General features: G+C 43.5%; 1 protein-coding gene across 5 annotated transcripts in view; it reads left to right on the top strand.

The window, feature by feature from the left end:
• Positions 1–292: 292 nt before the first annotated feature.
• Positions 293–26,137, top strand: part of syt7b (synaptotagmin VIIb) — a 105,960-nt gene continuing 80,115 nt past the window's right edge. For all 5 annotated transcript variants that reach the window (XM_030094564.1, XM_030094556.1, XM_030094548.1 and 2 more), the window contains exon 1: positions 293–776. In XM_030094564.1, coding sequence (XP_029950424.1) covers positions 728–776 — 49 coding nt within the window. In that variant the 5' untranslated portion in view covers positions 293–727. The remainder of the gene's footprint in view (positions 777–26,137) is intronic.

Genomic DNA, 26,137 nt, shown 5'->3' with positions numbered 1-26,137 from the left:
AAACACAAGCGATTTCTGGAGCGTATTGCATAGTATCAGGAAGGGCTGTTTATATTTTCTAAAATTATCCCCATTGCCAGTCAGTGCAGGAGCAACAAGCACGAAGGCGCAGCACTTGACCATGCTTTTTTTCCCCCTCTTGCAGATACAGACAACAGCTGAGGGTGAAAACACACGTCCAAGGCACACTTTTCTCTGTTTATTTGGGTTTTTACTGCCGTCACGAGTCTGTGTACTTCAGATCGAAAGCAAACGTGCGTCGGGGATGAAGCCCTCGGATGTGATGGTCACCAGCACCCGGGGCGCGCGGATTCCTCGCCTCAGCTCGAAGTAGACGACCTCCTACCGACTTACTTCACGTCATCCCGCCCGTCTGCCAGCCGTCTCCTCCCTGAAAGCTTCGCTGCGACCAGCCCTCTGAGCGACTCTGGGATTTAAAAAAAAAAAATACAGACAGAGAGAGAGGGAGAAAGTGAGAGAGACAATACACACACACACACACACTCCCAACATCACCTAGACTACCTGCTCCGGCACAACAAGGGGAGGAGGACGCACAAGTGCAGGCGCGTCCATGCGTGGCAGCCGAGCAAGACATTAGGCGGCCAGAGGATCACAAATACATTGGAATAAGAGTTTATCCCAAGAACTCTTTGGGAAAGCGCACAGCTTTGCTACAAGAAGAGAGAGAGAGAGAGAGAAAATAAAAGACTGCCTAAATGAGTACATGGTAAGAAGAGTCATGCATCTCAACAGAGAAGAAGATAACAGCAAAGGTAAGCAAAATATGTCTTCATGCATCGGTGGACGGTGTTAATTCAGCCTCTCTCCATAGTTTAAAGCTCTCGCGTTGGTTGCCAGATGCCCTTGAGTGTGGCATGTTGATGTCAAGTCAAGATGCTGGGGGTCATTCCAACGAGCTAACGGTGGCCGCCGGGATGGATGGGTTTGTTATTGGATGTGTGCATTTTCACCAAAAAGCGCTTTATTAAAAGCATTGCATGGCTGAGAGAAGGCATGCTGCATACACCCGAGGTGGTGATGCTGTAGTGTCCGCGAGACCGCCACTTGAGCACTTGTTGTGCTCGGTTTGGATCCACTGTGGAGGCTCGCCTTTACGGTCATTTCCCCGCGAGGTGACCTGAGCATGTATGCACAAGGTCATATTGATGAGGCGTCCTGCCGCGTGTGTGTGTGCGTGTGCGTGTGCGTGCAGCCTGAAGGTGCATGCTTGTAATGTCTGTAACTGAGACGCCACGGATGTGTGTGTGTGTGAGTGTGTGTGTGTGTGTGTGTGTGTGTGTGTGTGTGTGTGTGTGTGTGTGTGTGTGTGTGTGTGTGCGCGCCCGGATGGGAGAATTAGAGAGCAGACGGTGTGTAATGACACAAACCTTTCCATCAGGGCAAGTAACGATGGAGTAAATAGCGTGTGATGCGTCGGCAAGAGCCACACGGTGCAATTTTCACTCTCAGTCCTGGAGCCCAGGTCGAGGTCACTAACACCTGATGCTGAAGGAGATTCTTTCTGACTGTCTGTCGCCGTGACGCAGCCCGTGTCTCATTATGCACTGCCAAACAAACACCAGGAGGAATGTCTGGTGTTCGCCACACCCACACCCAGCCGGTTAAGAGTCGATTTAATGATTGCCATTCAGTGCATACCGTTTGACCAGCTCTCACGCTGTAGATCAGTCAATCCAGTGTGTGCAATGATCCAAAACTTTACTCTAAAATGTTAATATAGCAAATATATGAGCAGCACACAGCTCATTTTAATTGAATGCTTTACCACGGTCTGTTTGAAAGTCGCTCCATAAAACCCTTCACTTTTTCACCAACGATGTGATATTGCTGGCAGGGGAATGTAACATTCATTTTATTTTATGTACAACTGTCAGGTTTATGAGAGGCTAATGTCTTTGTTTTCACCAGCTGTAAAGCGTGCTGCTCGGTGAGGAGTTCCCCATGTGGTGCGTGGTCCTGCACAGTCACACACTCCCTTATCTAAAATGTCTGAGGACCTCATTGCCAGATATGGTTTCACCAGGGACCAAAGATGAGTCACCATGTGCAGCCAGAAGTGATCGCATGATTACATGAGAGATCTGTGTGTATGATGTGTGTATACACGTGTATTTATGTGTGTCTTCTTTGAAATTTCTCCGATTGCCTGCCGCAAAAAAAGGGAAACCCTGTTTTGTGACAAACAGCAAGTTTCCAGTTTAAATTGTGAATTTCAAGGTCAGGTTTGGGTGAAAGTGGTCGTATGTTAATGCTACCTGAAATCTGACTTATTGGCTATGGCTGTGTGTGTGCGTGTGTGTTTTCCACAGTGTCAATACATCCAAGTCGTGCAAATCAAAAGGTACTAATGAAAAGGTTAAATATAACAGAGCTCAAAATGAAAGACAACACCTCATATATTGAAAACTCAGATGTAATAAGTGCCATTGCATACGGACGAGGGCGGTGGCGGTGTCAAGGATATTATAAATATAACTGTATTAATGACAGACTGGAAATAGACAACGTCAATGTTAGTAAAATCCTCAACAATGATCTATATTCTCATTGTGCAGCAAAGGCCTCAGCTTCCTGGTTAGATGTGAAATGTAGACACTAGCACACACACACACAAACACACACACACACACACACACACTCAAGTACACACGCCAAAGCCTCCTGCGACCCCAAACAGGATAAAGTGATACAGAAGATGGACGGATGCCAAAGTCAGTAGACACTGCCAATCCTCAAAGCATAAAAATACCCAGTAACTGCCTACAAATGACACCAAACAAACAGTGGAACGACAAAACATGGCGAAAGAACAGACTGAATGCTGCACATGCACTGTGTAATTCAGTGACACGCTGAAAATTCTCATGTCATGTGTCTGTGACCCCTTCACTTGGCTACTTGAACTCCTCACTAAAAACAGATGGTGCTTTATGCTTAAAGGCTGTCCACAGTGTCAGAAAGAATCAGATCAATAGCTCAGGCTCATTACCAAAAAAAAAATTATAGCTCAGCCTCCAGCTTTATCATGTTGCATTACTCCGAACTGTCCAGAAATGCGTTTTATAGCACAGGCAGTGTCTCTCTCAAGAGTTATTTCAGAAAAGTGTCCTTTCAATACAGCATTTTTAGGTTGCAATGGAAGTCAAAAGAACAAATGGCCATTCTGGACTATAGGAAGATATTATTCTGTGATTTATCTCAGGTTGCTCAGGAAGATGGCAGTTTATGTGATACCTCGGAATACCTGTGAATGTGGTTTGCAGCCAGATCGGTGTGTTCGGGTACATGTTAGCTGATGAATGAAATCATTTCCCCACCTGTTGGCTCAGAAACGATAAATGAGCTGCAGTTTCTCTCTCTCTCGATCTGTGCTTTACTTGAAAGTCTGAAAAAGTGTTAAAAAAACCCTAGTTTGTATTATGAAATCAAGTTTTCTCAGCTTCTGCTTACTAAGCAAGACCACAGACTGGAATAATTCTGTGTGCAGTGACAAGCCTTTTTAATCAAAAGCAATCCTCGGTTTGAATGGAGTTTGCATGTTTACCCTGTGGGCACATTCATTTTCCCCAGTTTACTTTAGTAGAACAAAAACATGAAGCTTATTGGTGACTCTGTCATTATCTAAGAATGTGCGTGACCTGTGCTGAAAAACAATAAACTTTAAAGCTTCCAATTTGAATTAAGCAGATTAGAAGATGAATGGGATTAAGAAAAGAAAAAAGTCCAACTTCAGTTTTGATTTACAACTGCTCCATCCATCCATCCATCCATCCATCCATCCATCCATCAATCCATCCATCCATCCATCTACTCATGTATTCATCCATCTCCTACACCCACACTTTCCCTGTGTTTCTGTTCTTTATCCTTCTGCCTCAGGGCTCATGGGACTAAGAGGGTAAAAAGACTACTGGATGGGTTGGTGATTATTTTCACCATTAATTTAAGAATAATTTGGCTTTTGGATCGTTGATAAGACAACATACAGACATAATTGCATCAATATCCATTCCTTCAGTGTCCTTCAGTGAGGAGATCCCATGCTTGTTGGCCCGCTCCCTCAGTGCAGTTTCTTGGAAGTGTGCGCCGTGTGACAGACTGACCTGCGTCTGTCCTGCTTCTCTCCCCATGTGGACTGGGAGAAGCTCCAGCCTCCTGCTGCCACCACGCAGGATCCCGGCCTGGTAGTCAGGGAAGGTTAAACAACACGAACTTTGATCAATCATAAAAAGAAATCTCTTCTAAATGCTGTTTTTAAAGCCTTTCATGTGGTCTGATAGACGATGGAGTAGAACAATATTAGAGATTTGTTATTATCTGCCAATGATCTTGTGCAGGGCCGGCGCGGGCTTCTCAGGCACCCTGGGCAAACCTGACGCCCCGTGGTAGTGTCACGGAGAGTCGCGCAGTGATAGTTGTTGAGCGGGGTGGGGGGGGGGGGGGGGGGGGGGGGGGGGGTGGGGTAGAAGGAGACTGCCGAGTATCGCCGAAAGTTGTGTCGGCAATATTTGTCGAGGGGCGCGTCACAGCAACGCAACTTGGGCGGTGCGCCTCACGGCCACATCAAGCACCCCCCTATGGCTCGGCGCCCTGGGCAAGTGCCCCGGATGCCCAGCCTAATCGCCGGCCCTGATCTTGTGAGCAAATACCAATCACACTGTCATGGCTATACACCACTGTATGAGAGAACTAACGCTTTGTAATTACAAATGAAATGTGAGTTATGTGTCAATCTGTCAGTTTTATGACTTTGCAAGAGATTCGATCCTCCAATTGTCATGTAATGTTGTTTCTTTATACTGAATGTTTCAAAAAGATTTATTGAATCTTTATATGAACAACTGCCTGTAAAGGTCTGGTTTATTTCAGAAGTGCCAATGCCACAGTTACTTTTTCACAAGTTACTTTTCATGACAGCCTCTCCCCAAATATTGACTAACCTCTCGTAAAGCAAGAAGTGTGTCTTGAATTCGGTAAATAGTAAAGTTTTAATTAGTCTTAAGTCCATTTCTAATGTCAGCAGAGATACAGTTTTTGAAGTACAGAATAACCTTTCCTTGGCGTTGCTTTAATCTTACTTCACAATGGGGGAGGTGTAAATGTTGAGCATCAAGTAGGCCTTAAGGTAAAGCACAAAAGAGACTCATTATTAATATGGCACATGGACAGTCAGCGATAACTGTTTAATATTAGAGGCATTGAGATTCAGCAAGAAATGTTTAATTAATTTCACATTTAAAAAAATAATGGACTGGAATCTTATTAGTGGTTTGAGACAAACTGTGTGAGGGAAGACAGGAATAGAGCAGTAATTAATAGAATTTGAAACAAAGGTATTTTTATTCCCTGCGTAACTGAGCCACGGCGTTGGGAAGCAAGCCACTTAGATTTACGGACTCGAGAGACCAGACGGTGAGGAACATGAAAGAAGAAATACTGCTCTGTTCTACTGAGCTGTGCACATATTTATAACCAAAGGAGGGCGCGATAGAAGATCCCCTCTAAACGATGAGTGAATTGAAAAGTCAGACAGGGAGGGCCCTCCCCAAAAAAAAAAAAATACACAATATGCCATCACGAGGTCCGGAGATGAGGTTTATGCATGCTGAACAGGACTGGACAAATACATTCTTCAGTTTCAGTAAACTGTCACATCCAGTTTAGTCCTGGCGTGCAGTCTGAAACACAGGAATGCATGGAAATCTGACATTTTTCTCTGACGGAGGCTTTGTGCTGGATCTCCTCCTCGTCAATTGCAAATGAAATAGTGTAACTGCGAGGTGACTGCTGTTGTGTACTTTCTGTAATTACTGTGTTTTAAAAGCTGAAAAATAAATGCATGCTCAATAATGGATTGACACGCTCTTAAATAATAAAAATATGCGGCTAAAATGTACCGTTGCATGTGTGACGTGCATAAGATTTGGTTCGTGCTTTGACACTTTGGTGCTCTTACGTAACTCTGTTCAAACAGCATGTCTGCGCTAAAGACAGCACTGTAATTATTCTCTCTGCATATGTTATGCTTCCATCACTTCTCTCACTTCACTCTGTTTGTCTTTTTTCTTTTCTTGATGTCTGGCTTTCATTGTGCGGCTCGTGATTATTGATAGCGTGGAGGATTTCGGAGTCTGCTTCAGGTTGCATCAAGGAAAGTAGCGAGTACCACTGTACCAGCAGTGTGGGTTGAAAATGTTACTGGCAGATACAGGGGGGGGCTGGCGGAGAAAGACAGAAATAGATAATTGGAGACAGAAGCAGAGAGGAAGAGAGAATGGTAGCGTGGATTTTGAGAGAATATCCCGTGTTATGCCTCCCCGTCGTGAGTGATTGTGAGCAGGAAGGCAAAAGAAAGAGACGTACAGCAGGCCTTTTAATCAGCGAACTCATTGAAGCAGCGCTGGTCTCCAGACGCTGTACACAGAGACAGGAAAGAGGAGGAAGACCGAGGGTAGAAAAAGAGAATCAAAAATTTGAATATGCATTTTTTTGATGCCGATTTATGTTTGGAGATTTGAAGAGAGCTGCTGTCCAAGACTGCTCATTCGATAGAAATGCTGAAATTGAAAGTGTTTGTAAAAGTGCGTTTTGAAGCATATATAATCTGCTGCAGTGAAATAGAACCAAAGGGCAGCTATTTATGCAAGACGAACATGCAGGGATCATCAAGACTTTGCATTCGTCAAGTTTGCAAGTTGAAAAAAATTCAATTTAGAAAATTCATGCGAAATATTTTGTTTGCTGGTCAGGAAGCAGGACTGATGGTGTGTTTTGAACTTACAAATTATTGTTTACCAATGCTTTGACTTGATGTTCAATAAAGAGGACATTCAGGTAAAACAATGTGAAATTGTATTTCATGACAGGTTTCTATGTATAAAATTACTTATGTGACTGATGTAAATAATTGGACTGATAAAAAGTTTATTGTTGATCCAAAAAAGAAAAACTTACATAAGTAATTACCAAACACAATGTTGGATAAATTAGCAGTTAAAAAAGGATACTTAGATCCCCAAAAGCAAAGTGAAAACATTTTGATTGTCCTCTAGTGGCAGATTACAGAGCAGATCCATAAATCTCTGCACCCTCAGTGAGACAGGAGTGCATTCATCCATTTTTCAAATCTGCTTTATCCAGATAATAGTGGTGGAGGGTTGAAAGCTATCTCTCAGTATGTAGCAAGCATGTATTTGAATTATATAGAAGGCTGGATTACCAAAAAAAAACAAAAAAGTGCCCACATGCACAAAAAAGAAAAAAACCAAGCCGTCTTCCACACGTCTTTATTAGATTCATGGTTGTGGTGTGGTGGAGTTGATCCCTGCTTACACTGGATGAGGACAAAGTAAACCCTGGATAGTCCATTACTGAAAAAAACACAGAAAGATAGTCACACACAATCACATTCTCGCCATTTTTAGAATCCATTATAGTCTCAAACACATGTTTTGGACTGTGGGAGGAAACAGGAGTCAGAATTCAACAGAATTTAAACATGCAAACTCCACACAAGCCAAGAGTTGAACTGTGCACACTGTTGTTATGAGGTGACATGCAGGTACAGACGTCATAGCTTTGTTGCTGTGATGTGATAGAAATAACCACAGTTTCATTGTAGCTGTAGCTATTGTTACATTAAAATTCATTTTTCCAGAAATGGTCTTTCTAGATAGTTTTGATCTTGATATTTGTTGGAATCCTCCGAGTTCTGACACAGTTTAACTATGTAGCACAATTCTTACTCGTCTGAAAGTAAATGTGCCATTGTGACTTCCTCACAGCATTTCAAAGTGAGGTGGAGACATGCTGCTTATCTTCATACAGTCAGATTTTAGGGTAATAACTTGTTTTTGACTATATAGGACACAAGCACTTGTGTTGGAATGAGCCTCCTTGATCCATCCACCAGTAGTGCAACACTTCAATCTGACTTCCTGCTCCTTTTCCCTCTTCAAAATCACTGAATGGCTTTGTCACTTACATGTAAGCATGCCGGTTTAGGCACTCGCTGAAAAGCCTAATGCTGCCATTCACCTCAAGAGAATAATCTCTCCTGTAAAAGATGAAAGAAGGCAGACTGAAACTTAGCAAAGCCTTGATGTGTGCAGAGGTGTGGGTTATCACCTCGAGATCCCGCCCAAGATGAGAACAGCTGCCCCAGTCAATAGCAGTCGCTTGTGCTGTGACAAAGACGCGACCCTGCAAACACTGCCAATTGTTTGCTGGAGCACCACAGACATCATGGTTTTTCAACAGCTGAATGAACAGTGAGGCTTCCTTGATAATGGCGCGCTCCTTACAAGCTCTCTGATTAACATTTAATGCTGATCTGGAAGATGCAGAACAATGAGACGGAACCTGCTCGGAAAGTCGCTGTCCGGAAAAACAAACGCTAACGTGGTGATTATTTCGGTTGGGACGTAGGGTGGGACAGATATTGTTCGGGGCTCCCGTCTCAACCCGCAGTGGCCTCGTGTGACACTGAGAGGCACTCAGGACGAGTGAGGCTGAGTGCTATTTGTGGTTTGTTCTCCTGTCCGGAGCGGAGACCTGAGAGAGGGGAGGTCTGTCACATCAGTAGTCAACATGCAACTTGGCTTTCCCTGTAATATTGTGCAGGACTCGCAAATAAACTGTTTAAGTGGAGAAATGAGGTTTGGATGGATGTTCCCATGGCTTTAGTGGTGAATGGATGAATGAATAGATGCTTGGATGTCTGTAATGATGGGTAAATGGATGACAAAGGATAGGAAAATATTCTGATACAAGACTCCACCGCCCCACCTAGACTGAGAGTGGCGAACAGGATATTATAAGAGGAGATATCAGCAGTCTAGCCAGGAACAGATGGCGAGACAGAGCTACGCACAGACGGGATCTTCCTGCCAATACAGTACTGACAAAGAACAGTGGTGCTGCGGACATGCACAGGCACATACTAACAGCCTTTGACGGATAAAAAAAATGATGGAGAGAGAGAGCGTAAATGATCTCAGAGACTGCGTTGCTTTCACTGACACAGTCCCAGACCCTCATTTCCCCTCTCCTGTGTTGTTCTGTTTCCTCCATTTTTCAGTTCTCTGTTACTGTACCCTCATCCTCCTTCCAACAAAGCTGACAGTCCACTCTCCAGAGAAGGAAAATGTTGGGATGATGTATTTGATTGCTAACAAACATCGATGCCTGCATGATATTCCGCCCTTTTATTTGATCCAGTTTTTGGGTTTCAGTTCCCAGCAAAAAAAAAAAAAAAAAACCATCCCTGTCAGACTAGTAAATTATTCATCACAGGTAGTAGAGAGGCAGTATAATTAAATAAGCTAATGCAAAGAAGCTCTCAGGGACTATTAAACGTACCACAAATGTTTAGTTCACAGTTAATTAGATTTATAATTTGTCTGATGCACATCAGGCGTCCCAACCTAAGTGCTGCCCAGGGGTAGAGCGCCAATCAGCCAGGCACCAAGGTAGCATGTGGAGTCCTGGGAGGTCTGCTGGCCTGTCACAGTCAGAGACGCTCCGCACTGGGCCAAATTAACAGACACACACTGACCACCATTTGGAGTATGGTGAATTTCAATAAATCCACACATTAAACTGCAATCCTCGACTTGTTTGCTGTTGAGATTCAGTATGTTTGTTTTTCACTTTTTCTTTTTCCCCGTGAAGCGTGCCGACCGGTGACTGATAGGCGTTCTCCTCGGACGAAACGTCAACATTTACTTTTCTTGCACCTGACAGCAGAAATCACTTAGCTTTTGAAGGTCTCCTGCAGGGCAGCTGTGCTGGAAAGTGTCTGGCATTATTCTGCAGAATGGGGCCTCTAATAAATCCAGGGTGAAGAGGAGGTCACGCATTGGCTGAAATATGCCTGTTCAGGTTTACAGTAGGAGACTACAGAGTGAGTCACTCCTTTTATTCCACTTCCAATAGTGATTTGATGACTTTTTTTGACATGTGCTCAATAACTTCTCTCTCAATGTTTTACTGATGATTATTTAAAAAAATTCTCAAACTGGAATGATCTTTCATCTGTTTTATTTTTGTTGATGAATTAACTCACTCACTGTTTTCTTCAAACGTTTAAAACACCAAACCATAAATAGAACAGAAACAACCTGAAATAATTCACTATTTACATGCCCGTCAGTTTAAATGGTGACCCTAATTTTCCCGTAGGCATGAGTGTGAGTGTGTGTGGTTGTCTGTCTCTCTGTGTTTGCCCTGTGACGGCCTGGGGATCTGTCCAAGCTGTACCGTGCGTTGTTGTCTGGGATCGGCTCCAGCAGCCGCGATGTTTAACTAGATAGAGTATGGAGGACGGATGATTAGGGAAAAATTTTATTGGACAATATTTTTATCCATATACAAGCAGTGTGTTTGCTTCAGGGTATCATAAAGGTGGAGTATTGGTTGCTTTCATCCCTCCGTGTTCACACTGGTACCCTCACTCCGGTGCTCACCAAACAAGCAGACATGATACTCTTGCAAACGCACTTTCTTGTAGTTTGAACAGATTCCGATGGGAGTAAAAGTAGAGCGGAACAACAAACACGGGATGTAACAGAAGAGCAATATCATCATCGTTTACCAAAACTGACATGCATAACAGAGGATATTCCTTTTGCTATTTTGACTCCTTCATTTATTGAATTGCTTGTTGGTAAGTTTTTATTAGAACACAATGAAACCACAGTCATCGTGCATAAGTTACATTCATTGCTGCAAATGTTGCAGAATATATGTCACGACAGCTGTCCAGCGTGTTTCATTCACATCAGGCCAGTATTCAGTCATGTTGAGTCTTTAGTCAGGATTTTTTTTTTTTTTTTTTTTTATCTGTTAAACTGACAGTTTGCCTGTTTTACCTCCTGCCTTTAAAAACAGATGCACAATAACTGACCTGGAAATTCACACTCGGTATTTCAGTGGCCTGTTTCTCCCCACCAACCTCCAGCTTTTAGTTGTACTCTCCTCTAAGGCCTGACTGTCCTCATCTTTGTTTCTCCCACACTGATGTGAGCCACGCTCTGTGTAGCGAACCCAGCCAGACAATGGTGAAGCGTACTGATGTTTAACAGAAGTATTTATTTCCATGCCGTCAAACCTTCCTTCTGCAAACACCGTAAGAGCTAGACAGAGTAAACAAGCAAACACACACACAAAACAGTGATGAATATACATAATCCAACATCTTCAACTGCTTAATCAAACAAATATTTCGTAGACTCATCTTTAAACAGGACAAAATACCTTGTTCCCCATCTAGCCAGGCGCTATTAAAGTTTGTCCATCTTCCTTTTCTTTCCTTGATTCTCTGGAGTTTTGAGACCTTTCCTTTTGATTTAAGCACACGTTTCTATAGCGCTACACTTCCGGTTCCACTGGAAGTGTCAAAATAAAAGCGCGAACATAAAATGCGCCTTCAAAATAAAAGCATGGAGGGAACGACAAAATGGTCAAACAAAGACATGCAGAAAATAACAAATGATATATTACAGATCCTTTTTTATGAGTCAGTTACACTCCCACCAAATCATGAGTAAATAATGGAACAATATACAACTGACATTATGCGCAAATGATTTCAAATGATCATGACATTTCTTTGAATGAACTTCACAAGAATTACAAAGATTACCAAAACAATCACCATAAATCTTGCAAGTCTACAAGTTATGTGAGAAGGAACACTCTGAATAGTTAAGTTTGATCAGTTTCTAGTAGCAAGACTAACTTCTGGACTGAACGCTCGACTTCAGACATCTTGTGGAGACGCTCTCCTCTTTTGCCAAGGCCCCTGTCACCAAGGCAGACCTTAACTCTCCTTACTAGTCCATCTTTGTCAGCAGTGGCTTCTGACACCCTGCCCAATCTCCACTCATTTCTGTGAGCATCCTCTCCTTTCATCATGACAACATCTCCAACTTGCAGATTCCTTCTCGGTGTATGCCAACGCTGCCTGAGAGAGATGTTGGCAATGTATTCCTTTCGCCATCGACTCCAAAACTGTTCGGCCAGGTATTGGACATGTCGCCACCTCCTTTTACCATAAATGTCCTCTCTGACAAACTGACCGGGAGGGGGCATGGCTTGAATGGTTTTCATCGTCAGAAGATGGTTAGGAGTGAGTGGCTCAAGGCTTTGAGGGTCATTGAGATTGTTTACAGTCAGTGGTCGACTGTTGATGATTGCCATAGCTTCATAGAGGAAGGCCCGCAGCGAAGCATCATTTAGCTTGCCAGAGGAAAGAGCAAGAGTGGATCTTAGCACGCTTCTCACTGTCCTTATTTGTCTTTCCCAAATCCCTCCAACATGGCTTGAATAGGGGGCATTCATGCAAAAATCACACTGTTTCTCCGAAAGGAATGCAGCCAGCCGGTCTGCATCAACTTCTTTAAGTGCTTCCTTGAGCTCATTTTTGGCCCCAACAAAATTGGTTCCTTGATCAGATTTGATCTGACGAACAGCACCTCGTATGGCAATGAAACATCGAAGGCCATTGATGAGAGCGTCAGTAGACATGTCGTCCAGCATCTCGATATGAACCGCACGAGAGCTAAGGCATGTGAAGAGAAGACCATATCTCTTGTTCTCCTTTCTTCCTTGCTTCGTGAGAAATGGACCAAAACAGTCCATTCCACAGAAGGTGAAGGGGGGTGATGGTTCCACACGTTCAGGGGGTAGATCAGCCATCCTTTGCTCTTCTGGGGGTTTTCGGTGCCGTCTACAGGTGACGCATTGACGAATGTACGATGCTACTGCCCGGTTGATTCCTGGAATCCAGTAGCCGTGGGACCTGATTTCATTGATGGTAAGGCCTCTTCCTTGATGTTTTACTCCATTGTGGTGATGTGCGATTATCATCTTTGTGATGTGATGATCCTTGGGTATGATAGTGGGGTGCTTAATGGAGCTGGGAAGAGTGGAGTTACACAGCCTTCCTCCCACCCTGAGGATACCGTATTTGTCAAGAAAGGCATCAAGATGGTGCAGTGGGCTGTGAGATGGCAGAATGTTCCCTTTGCTCAACAACTTCAACTCTTCGTGATATACATCCTTTTGAAGGTTTTTGACTATGCAGCGTTCTGCATCTTCTCGTTCTGTTACAGTGGTTTGGTTGTTTGATTTGTTGTTGCTGATGCGCCTTAAAATGCGTGCAACAGCTCGAGTAGCCAGTGACCAGGATGAGAACTTGGACAAGCGATCGACCAGGCTTCCTTGTTTTGTTGCTTTTGTGCTGAGTGTTAGAACATTTCTAACCTCTGGGTCTCCAATGATCAACTCTGGGATTTCATCCGCAGGAAGCGTAATTTCCTTGTTCCACAAGAACTTGGGTCCGGAGAGCCAGGTGGATGACAGGAGCTCATTTGGACTCAGGCCCCTGGAGGCATAGTCTGCAGGATTTTCATTGGTTGGAACATGTCTCCATTGTTGAGGGTTTGAGCTGAGGTGAATCTTCTGAATGCGATTGGCAACAAAGGTGTGGAATCGCCGTGCTTCATTTTTGATGTATCCCAGGACCACCTTCGAGTCAGTCCAGAAAAACTCCTCAGCTACAGCTGTTCCAAATTCTTCCTTCAGCATATTGCTCATCTTGACAGAGACAACTGCGGCTGCCAATTCCAACCTTGGGATAGTTGTGACTTTTGAAGGTGAGACGCGGGATTTCCCTACAACTAATGCACAGTGAACATCTCCGTCTTCATTCTGCAGCCTCAAGTAGGAACACTGACCGTAGCCCTTTAAGCTAGCATCGGAGAAATGATGCAACTCTGTCCTCAAGACTTTGCCAAAACCAACAGGTGAGTAAGTGCGGGGTATGGTGATGTTATCTAATTGGGCTAGATCATTTCTCCACTGATCCCATTTTGGCTGAAGCTCATCAGGGAGAAGATCATCCCAGCCTGTACCTCGCCTGCACATCTCCTGAAGAATGATCTTTGCTTTGAGCAGAACTGGTGCCACAAACCCAAGGGGGTCAAACAAGGAGGCAACTGTTGAAAGTATGCCACGGCGTGTTGCAGGTTGATCTTTGAGGTTGACACAAAACTGGAAATGATCAGAATCAACATTCCATTGTATCCCAAGCGCTCTCTCCACAGGTAGATCATCGAAAGAGAGATCCATATTCTTCCCATTGGTCGCCCGTTCTGAGGGTGGTATGCTCTCAAGGACATCTCTGTCATTTGACACAAACTTGTGCAGTCTTAGACCACCCATGGCACAAAGTTCTTGAGCTTCTCGAGCAAGCTGAATAGCATCTTCAGTGCTTTCAACACTTGCGAGTCCATCGTCGACATAGAAATCTCTCATGATAAACTGTGAGGCTTTAGGGTAAAGGTCCCCATTTTCTTTAGCGAGATGTTTAAGCCCGAAGTTTGCACATCCAGGGGACGAGGCTGCACCAAACAGATGCACCTTCATCCGGAACTCACTTGGAGGTGAATTCAAATCTCCTTTCTTCCACCAAAGAAAGCGCAGGTAATTGCGGTCAGCCTCATCCACGTGAAATTGATGGAACATTTTCTCAATGTCGCACATCAATGCAACAGGATGCTTTCGCAAGCGAATGAGAACTCCACTTAAGTTGTTCAGCATATCAGGCCCTGAAAGGAGGTGATCATTTAAACTGGTTCCTTTGTGTCTGGCAGAACAATCGAAGACGACGCGAAGTTTATCTGGCTTCTTTGCATGATAAACTCCATGATGGGGTATGTACCATCTCTCACCTTCACTCCCACCATCCTTGACCTGTTCTGCATCTCCCTTTTCAATGACTTCTTCCATGAACTTGACATACTGCTCCTTGTACTTTTCATCTCGTTGCAGCTTTCTTTTAAGGTGGCTGAGGCGTATCATCGCTGAGGTTTTGTTGTCAGGTAAGTTGGGCCTACTTTTGAACGGCAGAGGCATTTCGTAGTGGCCATGTTTGTTTTTCTGGATGCCATTTTCCAGCTTGTTGAGAAAAATGATGTCATCCTGTGACACTGTTTTGCTGTCTTCACTGCCATCTTTGAAGTCAGATTCTAGGATGCGAATGGCATCACCAGGAGTCAATGGAGGTAGCTCTTTCACTGTGATTCTGTGGCATAGGTGACTTGTGTTCTGCAAATCACGGCTTTGAGATGAGCGGCCTACTATGCTCCATCCTAAGTCTGTCCGTACAGCATATGGTTCCTCATCTCCTCCCAGGATGACTTGCCTTGGTGCCATGGCTCTGGAGCAGTTGTAGCCTATCAGAAGCCCTACTTCACAGTCCTTTAGTGGTTGGATCTCATCTGCTATTTCTCTGAGATGACTCCATTGCTTGGCTGTATCACAAGTGGGAATGTGAGCCCGATTCACAGGTATGCAGTCCTTTGTGTAGGCAACTGGGAGATCAACCTGGATGGCAGAGCTGTATCCTCTCACTTGAAGCCCAGAAACACTCTCACTTGGGAAAACTGTGTTTGTTCCACTCAAAGTTGTCAACTTCAACTTCACTGGATGCTTTTCTGCATTTATGCTTTCACTCACTTCTTGGTCGATGAATGTAGTATCACTTTGAGTGTCCAGGAGAGCATAAACAAGCTTCTCAGAAGTTGGATCATTTTTAGATGACAACCACACTGGTATCACCATTGATGTGTAGGATGAGCTTTCGCCTGCTACACTGAGTGATGTAGCAGCAGCGCCTTGATTTGGCTCCATCCCTGAGGAAGTCCCTTCTCTTTTGTAGTTGTAGTCATGGAGAACTGTAGGGTGTTTTCCTTTACAGTTATCACAGTAGTGACGATGACGACATTCTTTCGCACTATGGCCAGACTTCAAGCATCCATAGCAGAGTTTCTTCTCCTTTATGTAGTTACGTCGCTCCACCAGCGACATCTCCAGGAGCTTAGGACATGAATGAAGCTGGTGCCTGTTATCCTGACAAAGAATGCATGGAGTCTTAACTTTTCTCTGGTCTGACTTTTGGCTTACAGTGTCTGAAGCTGTCTGAGTGGTGAGAACACTTGCCTTGTTTCTCTTGGTGTCTCGAGGATTTCTTTTCTCTGTGTTACAATCTGATGAGCGAAGTGCATGGAGTGACGTGATTGGATTGCATGCAATCTCAGCTTCAGTTGATACGAACATGGCAAAATCCTTGAAACTGGGGAATTCTTGCTTCTCATTCAGGCTTTGTGTGACTTGTCTGTTCCAGCGTGAAGCTGCCCAGTCTGGTAGTTTATAGACAAGTTTCTGGTTCTCCTCACAGTCATCCAATATGTCAAGACCCTTAACATGAGGCATGGCATCTTGACAAGCATTCAGAAAATCAGAGAAGCTTCTGAGCCCTTCCGCATCCTTAGGCTGAATTCTTGGCCAGTTGGTTAACTTCTCTCTGAATGCTCTCTGAATGGTGAATGCCTGGCCAAAGCGACGGTTGAGTTTGTTCCAGGCATCCTGATAAGCTTCATCATCGATTCGGAAGAAGGTACCATCCAGCACCTGACGTGCAGAGCCGCCGACGTATTTCTTTAAATAGAAGAGTTTTTCAGCTGGAGTGACAGCTCTTTGATCAATGAGTGAAGTGAATGCTGCTTTCCATTCTGTGAATCGTATTGGGTCACCGTTGAAGACAAAGGGCTCTGGAATAGGGAGCCTACTCAAAGCAAAGCTGTCTTGAAAGACCTGTGCGAGAGAGGAAATGTCAGTATGAGGAGGTGAGATTGCAGTTATAGGCAGCTTCTTGGCATCCTTGCTCCCTTCATTGGCCATGCAGTCAACAGCTTCATATTCAATCTCCTTATTGTACACCTTCAACTTGGCTTCCGCTGCTCGTACTTCTTTCTCTGCCTGCAGTCGTTCCAACTCATGCTTTTGTACCTCTAGGTCTTTCCGTTGTTGCTCCTCTAATTCTCTTATCACTTCCCTTTGTTTTTCTTCTGCTATCATCATCTTATATTGAGTTTCCTTCACAGCGAGTTCGGCTGCTGCATCTGCACGCTTGGCCACCAAAGATGTGACTGTGGAATTTTGTTCGGACTTGCCATAACTGGTTAGGGAAGCAGAAGAACCATAGACCGATCTTGCATAGTCACGGTGGAGTAGTTCGTGAAGGCATTGTTTTTCTTGTTCTGCATTGAACTCACTTTGATCGTCTATTGCTCGATTGTGAGCAATGATGATGATTTCTTTGGAGACTGATTCACAAGTGTCAACTCGTCTTCTGACATCAGTGGAAGGCGTGGTGAGATCTCTAATTTCAAAATATAAGGTCATTATGTCATCCTTAGACTTCTTAAGATCTTCAATGAGAGGCCAGAGCTCACTCTCTTTCATGTATGACTTCAGCTGTTTTCTCGCTTTGCGTACACTGACCTTCCAGTGCTCATACATGGACAGCAGCCTTTTCTCCTTCTTCTTGGCCTCTTCCATACGCAGTTCACGCATCTTTTCTGTAGGGATTCGTGCACGTTCAGAACGCCGAGGATTTGCAGGTGGGTCAGCCAGTTCACCTTGGAGATCACTTTTTTGTGTTGTTTCAGTTTTTTCTTTCAGATGTGACATTTCAGGTGAATCTGCCACTCCAGACTGCTTACCCTGAAAATCTTCAACTTCATGAGGGGCCTGAATCTGCTCCTCTGTTTCTGTGAGATGACCTGACTTTGACATCATTCACTCAGTTTTGAATTATCAAGTCAAAGAAATTTTTTACAGATATAATCAAACCTTATAATGAACACCATGAACACAAATTTTAGAACAATGGCAGAGATGAACTATCACAGTTGCAATAATGTGCAGACATTCAAATAACAGAGTGTTCAGGTAAGTAAACAGCAAAGACAATTTTCAACTTGAAATGCAGAGTCCAACAATATGCAATTATCCTTAGTTATGATGAATTTTCCGTCATGTAAAGGTGTTAAAGTCTCTTTCCTTTGATGTAGATGAACTGATGAATGTTTGAATGTTCACTGGTTGTGAGTTGCTCACCTTATTTGAAGTTCTGAGACAATGTCAGTGAGTGTGACCGTACTTGACCATTGCACCGAGTTAATGAGACCACTGCCCAGGTTGCCAAAGTGAATCATGCACTGATATGCCAGAAAACCTGCTACTCCTGGGATCCGTATTGACAGCATGTGGCATTGAAGCAGCAGCTCCAGGCGAATAGTGAAGACTCTCCATCATGGCCCGTCGTGGAGGCAGCATGTCCTCAGATCGGTGTGGTCCAAGCTCTTACTGTAGCGAACCCAGCCAGACAATGGTGAAGCGTACTGATGTTTAACAGAAGTATTTATTTCCATGCCGTCAAACCTTCCTTCTGCAAACACCGTAAGAGCTAGACAGAGTAAACAAGCAAACACACACACAAAACAGTGATGAATATACATAATCCAACATCTTCAACTGCTTAATCAAACAAATATTTCGTAGACTCATCTTTAAACAGGACAAAATACCTTGTTCCCCATCTAGCCAGGCGCTATTAAAGTTTGTCCATCTTCCTTTTCTTTCCTTGATTCTCTGGAGTTTTGAGACCTTTCCTTTTGATTTAAGCACACGTTTCTATAGCGCTACACTTCCGGTTCCACTGGAAGTGTCAAAATAAAAGCGCGAACATAAAATGCGCCTTCAAAATAAAAGCATGGAGGGAACGACAAAATGGTCAAACAAAGACATGCAGAAAATAACAAATGATATATTACAGATCCTTTTTTATGAGTCAGTTACACTCTGCATGCCCGCTGCGGTCCGCGCCGCTGCTGCAGCCGTCAGCGCCCGGCCACCGCGCTGCCGCTGCGTCCGTCTCATAGCGGCTGAGCAGCAGTTGTAGATGTGCAACACCGTTCTCCTCCCGAGGCGATGAAGTCGTGGAGGTAACACAGCTTCCCTCCTTAAAAAAAAAGGAGACGGGTCATGCTCCTGCATATGTGGCGAATTATTCAGGGGAAGAATCAACGTCGGTTAGTCGGAGATGCATTTAACTCAGTGATTAACCCCTCAGGTCTCAGATTACCACTGAGAATTATTTCTTTTTAATTGTCTCTTCCCTTTGCAGTATTTTTTCACTGTCTAGTGATTAAAAGTCTACATGCACAAATGAAATATCACATTCTTTTAAAAGCTTGGCAAAATCCACTCTCTCTCCCAATACAAGCTGGGCATATTTTTCATTACAACTGAACGCCCACCACCCGCACGCCGCCGCTGATGGTTGTAATGCTGCCATATTCTTGTTGTCAGTTATCTATGCAGTGTCCTCTCCTCGGGGGAATGAGATGGAGAAATGTGACTGTGTGTGCTTGTTTACAGGTTTGCATAATGGGGGGTTCCATCCCTTTGCAAATGAGGGTGTTTGCTCATGCATATGCGTGTCTGTGTTCGCAATGAGGTGTGACAACGTCCAAATCAATTTTTTGTATCAACGTCAGGCTGATGCTCTCCCGCTCCAAACTTCCCCACTCATCCTTTAGTTGTTTTTTTTTCTCCTCCTGCTTTTAATGGATTGTTTTTTATTTTCTCTGCGTGCCTCAAACCATCCTGCATTTAAAATGCTTAAATTACATTGATGGAAAGTGTCCAAGAATGGAGAGGGAGGGACTGGAGGAGGGCGGAGACGAACAACTCACTCTACTGACAGGTTCAGAGAGACGGGGCATGGCAAAACGGAGCTGGTTTTGAGTGTTAAAAAAATATGTAATGGAGAGACAGAAGTAAAATCTCCATTTATAATAGATGTGTAGAGCTTCAGGGGGCACAGCAGGGGATTCCTTTTAACATTTTGATATGTTTCTTTTGATTTTGGGGAATTTTCTGATTGAACACAACTTAATGGAGAATAAAGATGTTTATTACTTTGCTTAAACATTTCACAACTGAATTTGTTGGGTAACTGCAGAATACAGTTGCAAACTGTACATTAAAGTGGTGTTTTTTCAAGCAAAACAGGAGTTATTGCTTTTACTGTCTGTGGATCGTATGGTTGTAATAAAAAAAATCTAAAATGCAACAAAATGACTTGAAGTCAGACAAAGCATGTGCAGCACAAGTTGGGGGGTGGATGGAGGGGGTGGGGGTTTGTGCAAGCTTTGTGAGGGGGAGCTCATCCGCAGACACTTTGCAAGTATGAAAATCTGAAATAAAGCCTGAAGCTTAACAATAGTCCCACAGTGATGCACTGGAGGCCCAGACATTTCCATTCATCTCAGACAGACACAGTCAGACATGAAAAGCTGATCAGTCTTAGTCCGACCAATTCATCTTATTTTTCTTGGGAATCTGTTGGCTTTTGCTTCTGTTTAGTCTATATATTGTGACAGATGTCGTCATTACAAGATTCTTATTGAATTACATTGGTATATCCACAAATTGATGGAATGTGGCTACCCGGACTGACCTTTGCCAGTTCTCTGAAACATGGATCTCCTGTTGCTGTAAACATGCAATCCGGTGTAAAGTCTACCAATGTAGAGTGACAGCAACTGACAATGGAAGGAATTAATCACAGCACCAAGAGATTACAGCCATAGCAGCACATTACTCCAGCCAGCGTTTCTCTGAGATGTATGCTAATATTAGTATGTGACCATGTGGAAGAGATTTAAAGAAAGTTTGTGTGTAAAATCAAGCTCCATCCATCCCACCTGACGGTTGCAAAGGAGAAAGTCAGCAGCAGAAAACAATTATGGAAAATGATATCATTTTACCATAGTTTATATCCTGATTGCATGTCTTTAGTGTCATTTTCATAAAATCTCTTTGCATCTCTTGCTGAATGCGGGAGCTCTGTCCCTCTTCTCATGTGTTTGTGCACATTTTGCACCAGCTCCGAGGGGCATTTGTGTCTTTCTCCACTTTTGTTGCCGTTGATTTTTGTCTCTTTGTGATCATTTTGTGATCACTTCTTCATCTTATCCATTCTCAGACATGCATTTGAGGTGCATTGGTGACTCTAAAACTGCCCATGGCTGTGATTATACGTGTGTGTGGTTTGTCTGCCTCTCTGTGTTTGCCCTGTGATGGACTGTATAGCTTCACCCTGCCTTCACCCAAAGTCTCCCGAGATCAGCTTGCATGCCCTCAGACCTTTAGCTGGATAAATCAGTAGAAGACCGATGAACAAAGGAGATCCAAGAGAGGTGACCATGAGGATATAGGAAAGGTTGTTATAGTTAAGTTCCTTATATATGTATGTGACCCACATAGACCTCTGCTTTGAAAACCATGGTTTTCTCTCTGAAAGTTGTCAATATTTTTCAAACAAATCACAAAAAAGTCAACCTTCTGACACGAGAGAGCTGGGAATCAACAAAGAGCCCATTGGGTCCATTATTTGCAGACTATCAATGTGTGAACAAAGGTTCACGGCCATCCACATCTGACTGAAAAGAAGCGTGAGAAAAGAGGCAGGAAGTAAACAGTTAGATTCATACTGAGCAAGAACGCAAATGGAGAAAATCTGATGAGGTTTTGTGGTGGATTTCTTCGGTAGATTGATCGGTTGCTGAGGGTTATAGAGTTACTGGAGAGAAGACTAGACAGCTGGGTACAGGGCTCAGTCAGTGTTTATTTATAAATAAATGCTTTGAATAATTTAGAGGAACCATCGAGAGACTATATGGGTTATTCCCACGTTGGATAAGCAGGGGAAAAAAGAAAAATGTCCTGGAATTTCAGTCCTGTGAGGTTCATCGTGTGTCCTCTGAAATGGTACACTTGAGGCAATGTGTGAAGTGTTATATTGGATTAATTCAAGATATACCTATTTATTTCGATAAAACATTCTCCTTTTAACTGAAATAGATGTTATGAAGACTGATGTAGATGACACAGTGTGATTACAGTTTGCCGACTGTCTTTTTAAAAGTGTGCAAGCAAAAAAAAAAAAACAAACAAACAAAAAAAAGCAGCCTGCTTTCATGCTACAATTCCCCCATTCATCATTTTTGTGTCTGCCTCTTTCTATGTCACTATCGGAGCATGCTACTGTATTTGCGCCGTCTGCTCCTTGCCAATGTTGTCCTAGATTGCTGTGGCACCACAGCCCCAATTCATAAAACAGCGGTGTGCTGCATGGATCACAGGAGCGCAAATCAGACACAGAGGAAGAGATAACTAGCAAAAAAAAAAAAAAAAAAGAAAGAAAGAAAGAAGGGGTGAAAGGGGATTTGTGTGCCTTGATGTGTATCTGCTTCATGATATGGAGGGATAAATGGAGGGAAAAAGGTGAAGAGATGAACAAATAAGCTGACTTTTGTTTTTTTTAGTCTTTCAGTCTCTCTTTGTCTCCATTAGAAACGCTGCTTTTAATCACCGTAACTGCTAGGTGGGTAGTGCACAGGATGAATGTCTGCTGCAGGGTTATCTAGATTTCCAAGGCTTGCAACTAAGTGCAAACAACCATCTGTAAATATATTTGGCCTTCACGAAAATACAGCAGTGAAAAGTCATCTTTGAGGTTCCATCTAAGGGATGGTGTTTAATAGAACTCGTGCTTTCAGCCTTCAGCGATCAACACTTCTCTTTCTCATGTCTTCAGCAGCCCGACGCAAGTTGCAACGTCTTACATCATACATCCACGAGCTTTGATTTGCTTAAACTTCGTGTTCATTTATTGTATCGTTTGGTTTCAACACTGGCAGATACTTCAGCCGTTGCTTCAGCGCATTTGTAAATTATAGGCGCTCATCTGCCATCTCTGCAGTGGATGGAGCCTTTCACACATTTTTCGATTAGAGACACATGCGGTGACATTTGAAACACCACGTCGCTTCTGGGGGGGGGAAATGCTAATCTGCTAAAATAAAATTATAGTAAATAAAAATGGGAACGTACATGAAGAGCAACTGTGTATTTTTTTTTTTTTTTTTTAAATAAAACTGGGTCAAATTTAGAAGAATATTCCTCCCAGTGGAGTGAAATCTTTCCAGTATGTGTAGTGCTCACTTTTCTTTATCTTTCTTTACAACCTGCAGACGAGTTAGATTTTACCCAATAGTCCAGAGCTGTGATTTTCTGTCTGTCTGCGTTGGCCCTGGGACGGACTGGCGACCTGTTCTGGGTGTACCCTGTCTTTAGCCCACCACCAGCTGCGATCACTTTGAGCTCCTTTTAACACTTTAGTTGGATGGAGCTGGAAAAAAAAGGAAAAAAGATGAGAAGATGGATGGATGCCTGGTGCAATATCAAACACCCAGCTGCAATAATAATGGGTGTATTCCTACAAGTGACTCTGAGCTCACGTCGGCTCAGGAATAAATGGATTGTTTCAGGAAGAGGCTGTGATTCAGCTTAGTTTTGTTTACTTGAAAGTTTCATTATTTGGAATGAATCATTCCCGGACACAGACACAGTGCATATTTTAAGCTCTTCCTCGCACAAAGACAGCCATGCTTCTCATGTTTAAGTGTCACTTTATCACCCAGCACTGCAGATGGTGAAAGTATTGTCTGAAACCCCTAATAAACAGGCACTCCATTCCCATTGTGTACGTAATGCACGTCTGTGCGAAGAGCAAACAAAACAAATCCCCAGCGAGTGTTGCATTTTCAGATGACACTAAAAAAGTCAGAAAAGAGGGTCAATGGCACAATCCGATAAGTATAATTCACGTTGTTGACCGAGCCTCCTCCCAGTCAACAGCAAGATTTGTTTTGCATTTCGAACTTTAAAAGATTATACGTTCACATTCTCATTTTGGTATTACTTCCAACGCATTTATACTCTTTTCCCCTCAGATCTCTCAGCAGCTCGTTTCCCTCTCGTCCCGCTGTCGCGTCTCTCTGCTCTGCCTGATTATTTCTCAGTATCTCTCCCGGCTCTTTTTCTGAGTCACCTTGCATGTCTGAGTAATTATACACATCCACAGGCACACACATGCGCAACAATGCAGACATAAACAAACTTAACACAAAGTATATTTATTCACAGTGACGGAAAGGAATATTTAAACAAGTAAATACAAGTTGGCTGACTACAGTAGAGAAAAAAAAATTCATTTAAAGCTGTTTTCGCTCTCAAGTAGAAGTGTCTAAATGCAAGCACTCGACTGCACTTAGGTATCAAATATAACAGCATTTATTTTGAAGTAGCATCACAGCACAGTGCATCGATGCATTAGCCTGAAAAACAGCTCATTGTTAAAGAGGCAAGGGGGTGTGCTGGTGAGGTATTTTAGGTATAGTGAGACAATAAAATATGAGTCAGGGAGGTTTGAGCTGCACATACGTGACTGTGAAGGTTTATTAGGTGCCAAAGCAGCAAGCAGCCTCATATAGTACAACGGGTGAGAATTTTATTAACTTGAAAAGTTATCATTGTGAGTCACTTTGTCCTCTGTTGTGATGATCTCCTTGCAAGTACTAGAAAAGTGTTGTCTGCATTGTGTTTAACAGGAGATGTGTTTGCAGCTAGGGGTGCACGAGCAGAAAAACGATGCATGTCTTATTTTTTTTTTTTCCTCCTGTACATTTAACCTTATCCCGGTAAACGCCATCCAGTGACATATGAGGTCAGGTAGGAGGCCCCATGGATCGTGATGTTTGCGGATGACATTATAATTCGTGGTGAGAGTAAAGATCGGTGGGGGGTGGGGGGACGGACCTGGGGAGGAGGAGATCTGCTCCAGAGAGAAGAATGAAGGTCAGCAGAGACGAGACAGAATACATGTGGAGAGTCAGAGAGAGAGGCAGGTGGAAAAGGCGCAAGGAGTAGAGTTACTGAAGGTGGATGAGTTCAAGTAACTGGGGGCAACTGTCCAGAGCGATAAATAAGGCACAAAAGAGGTGAGGAAGAGAGCGCAGGCTGGATGGAGCGGGTGAAGGCGACTGTCAGGGCTGCGGCTGCACATGACGATAGCAGCACGAGGTTTAAAAGACAGCAGTGAAACCTGCTGCAGGGATTTCAGACAACAGCACTGTCCAAAGGACGGGAGGCTGAGCTGGATGTGGCAGGGATGAAGATGCTGAAGATTTCTACTGGAAGTGACAAGAATACGCAGGATTGCTGAGAGATACATTTAGAGACACCAGGTTTAGATGGAGAACTAGTGGAAATATTAAACACAGCATGTTGGAGATGAGGTTGCTAGGTGAGAGGAGAAGTGGAAGGTTTGTTGATATAGTAAAGAAGGACGTTGAGATAGTGGAATGTAAGAGAATTTGTCGATACATCAGGATGCTGCTTGTCTAAACTTTACCTCAGCCGATCACCTAATCGTGAACCGTCAGTGACACACCCACACTTCTGTACAACACCGAAAATCACAGCCAGCGTCTTCGTACACTTAGTGGCACGGTGAACCAGGTTAAAGCTGTCATGCCCTGTGGCTGTAGCAGAGTGTAGCCCAGCGAGAAGAGCTGTTCTCCTCTTATGAATTAGATATAACATATTAGAGAGTGCCTTAAATTAATCATGGCAGAGGATTCCAGCTTGATTCTAGTATTAAAATGGTTCACCTTTAATAATCACTAATTATTTACAGGATATTAATGGACTGTGGTATTATGGATGAGCCGATGGGTATCAGATTTTCCTCTACCTTTTGCTTTTAAATATGTGTTTCCTAAAGAGAATATTCTTAAATCATGAAATCATTATTAACCAGTGTGCTCTTTGATTTCTCTTGTGATTTGAAGGTTTATAAAATCTTCTTCCTGACTGTCTCATATTGTAAATTCTATATCAGCATGGCACCAAGGATGCTTCCGAGTGAGCAAGACTACGAAAAGGGAGTATGATGCAGCAAATAATTACTGAACATCATCAAAGAAAACAATGCAATTATTCGCCTCCCAAGGAAACAGAACAGAAAAAAGGATAATGTAAGTGTAATCTCACTCTCGCTGCTCGCCAACACACATCTGCCATCGCCCTGACACATACAGCATTTTTATAATTACAGCTCTGTAACAAATGAGGTCATGGCGCCTGGGCCGAGAGATGAGGAATGAGAGTCTTGCTTCAGCGTCAGCACGTCTGTCTGGCTCTCTGCTCGGCCCGACGTCCTATGGGTGACCAGTTGCATGCAGTTCCCTCCAGACTTTGAACCAGTCGCCGCCCCCAGTCAATCCGCCTGCCATCCGCGCGCACACACACACACACACTTGATGCACAACAGTAATTCTCATTTTCATCC

This window comes from Salarias fasciatus, chromosome 1 (assembly GCF_902148845.1).
Source record: "Salarias fasciatus chromosome 1, fSalaFa1.1, whole genome shotgun sequence".
In the NCBI taxonomy this organism is placed as follows: domain Eukaryota; kingdom Metazoa; phylum Chordata; class Actinopteri; order Blenniiformes; family Blenniidae; genus Salarias; species Salarias fasciatus.
This window is presented reverse-complemented; position numbering and strand designations above follow the sequence as displayed.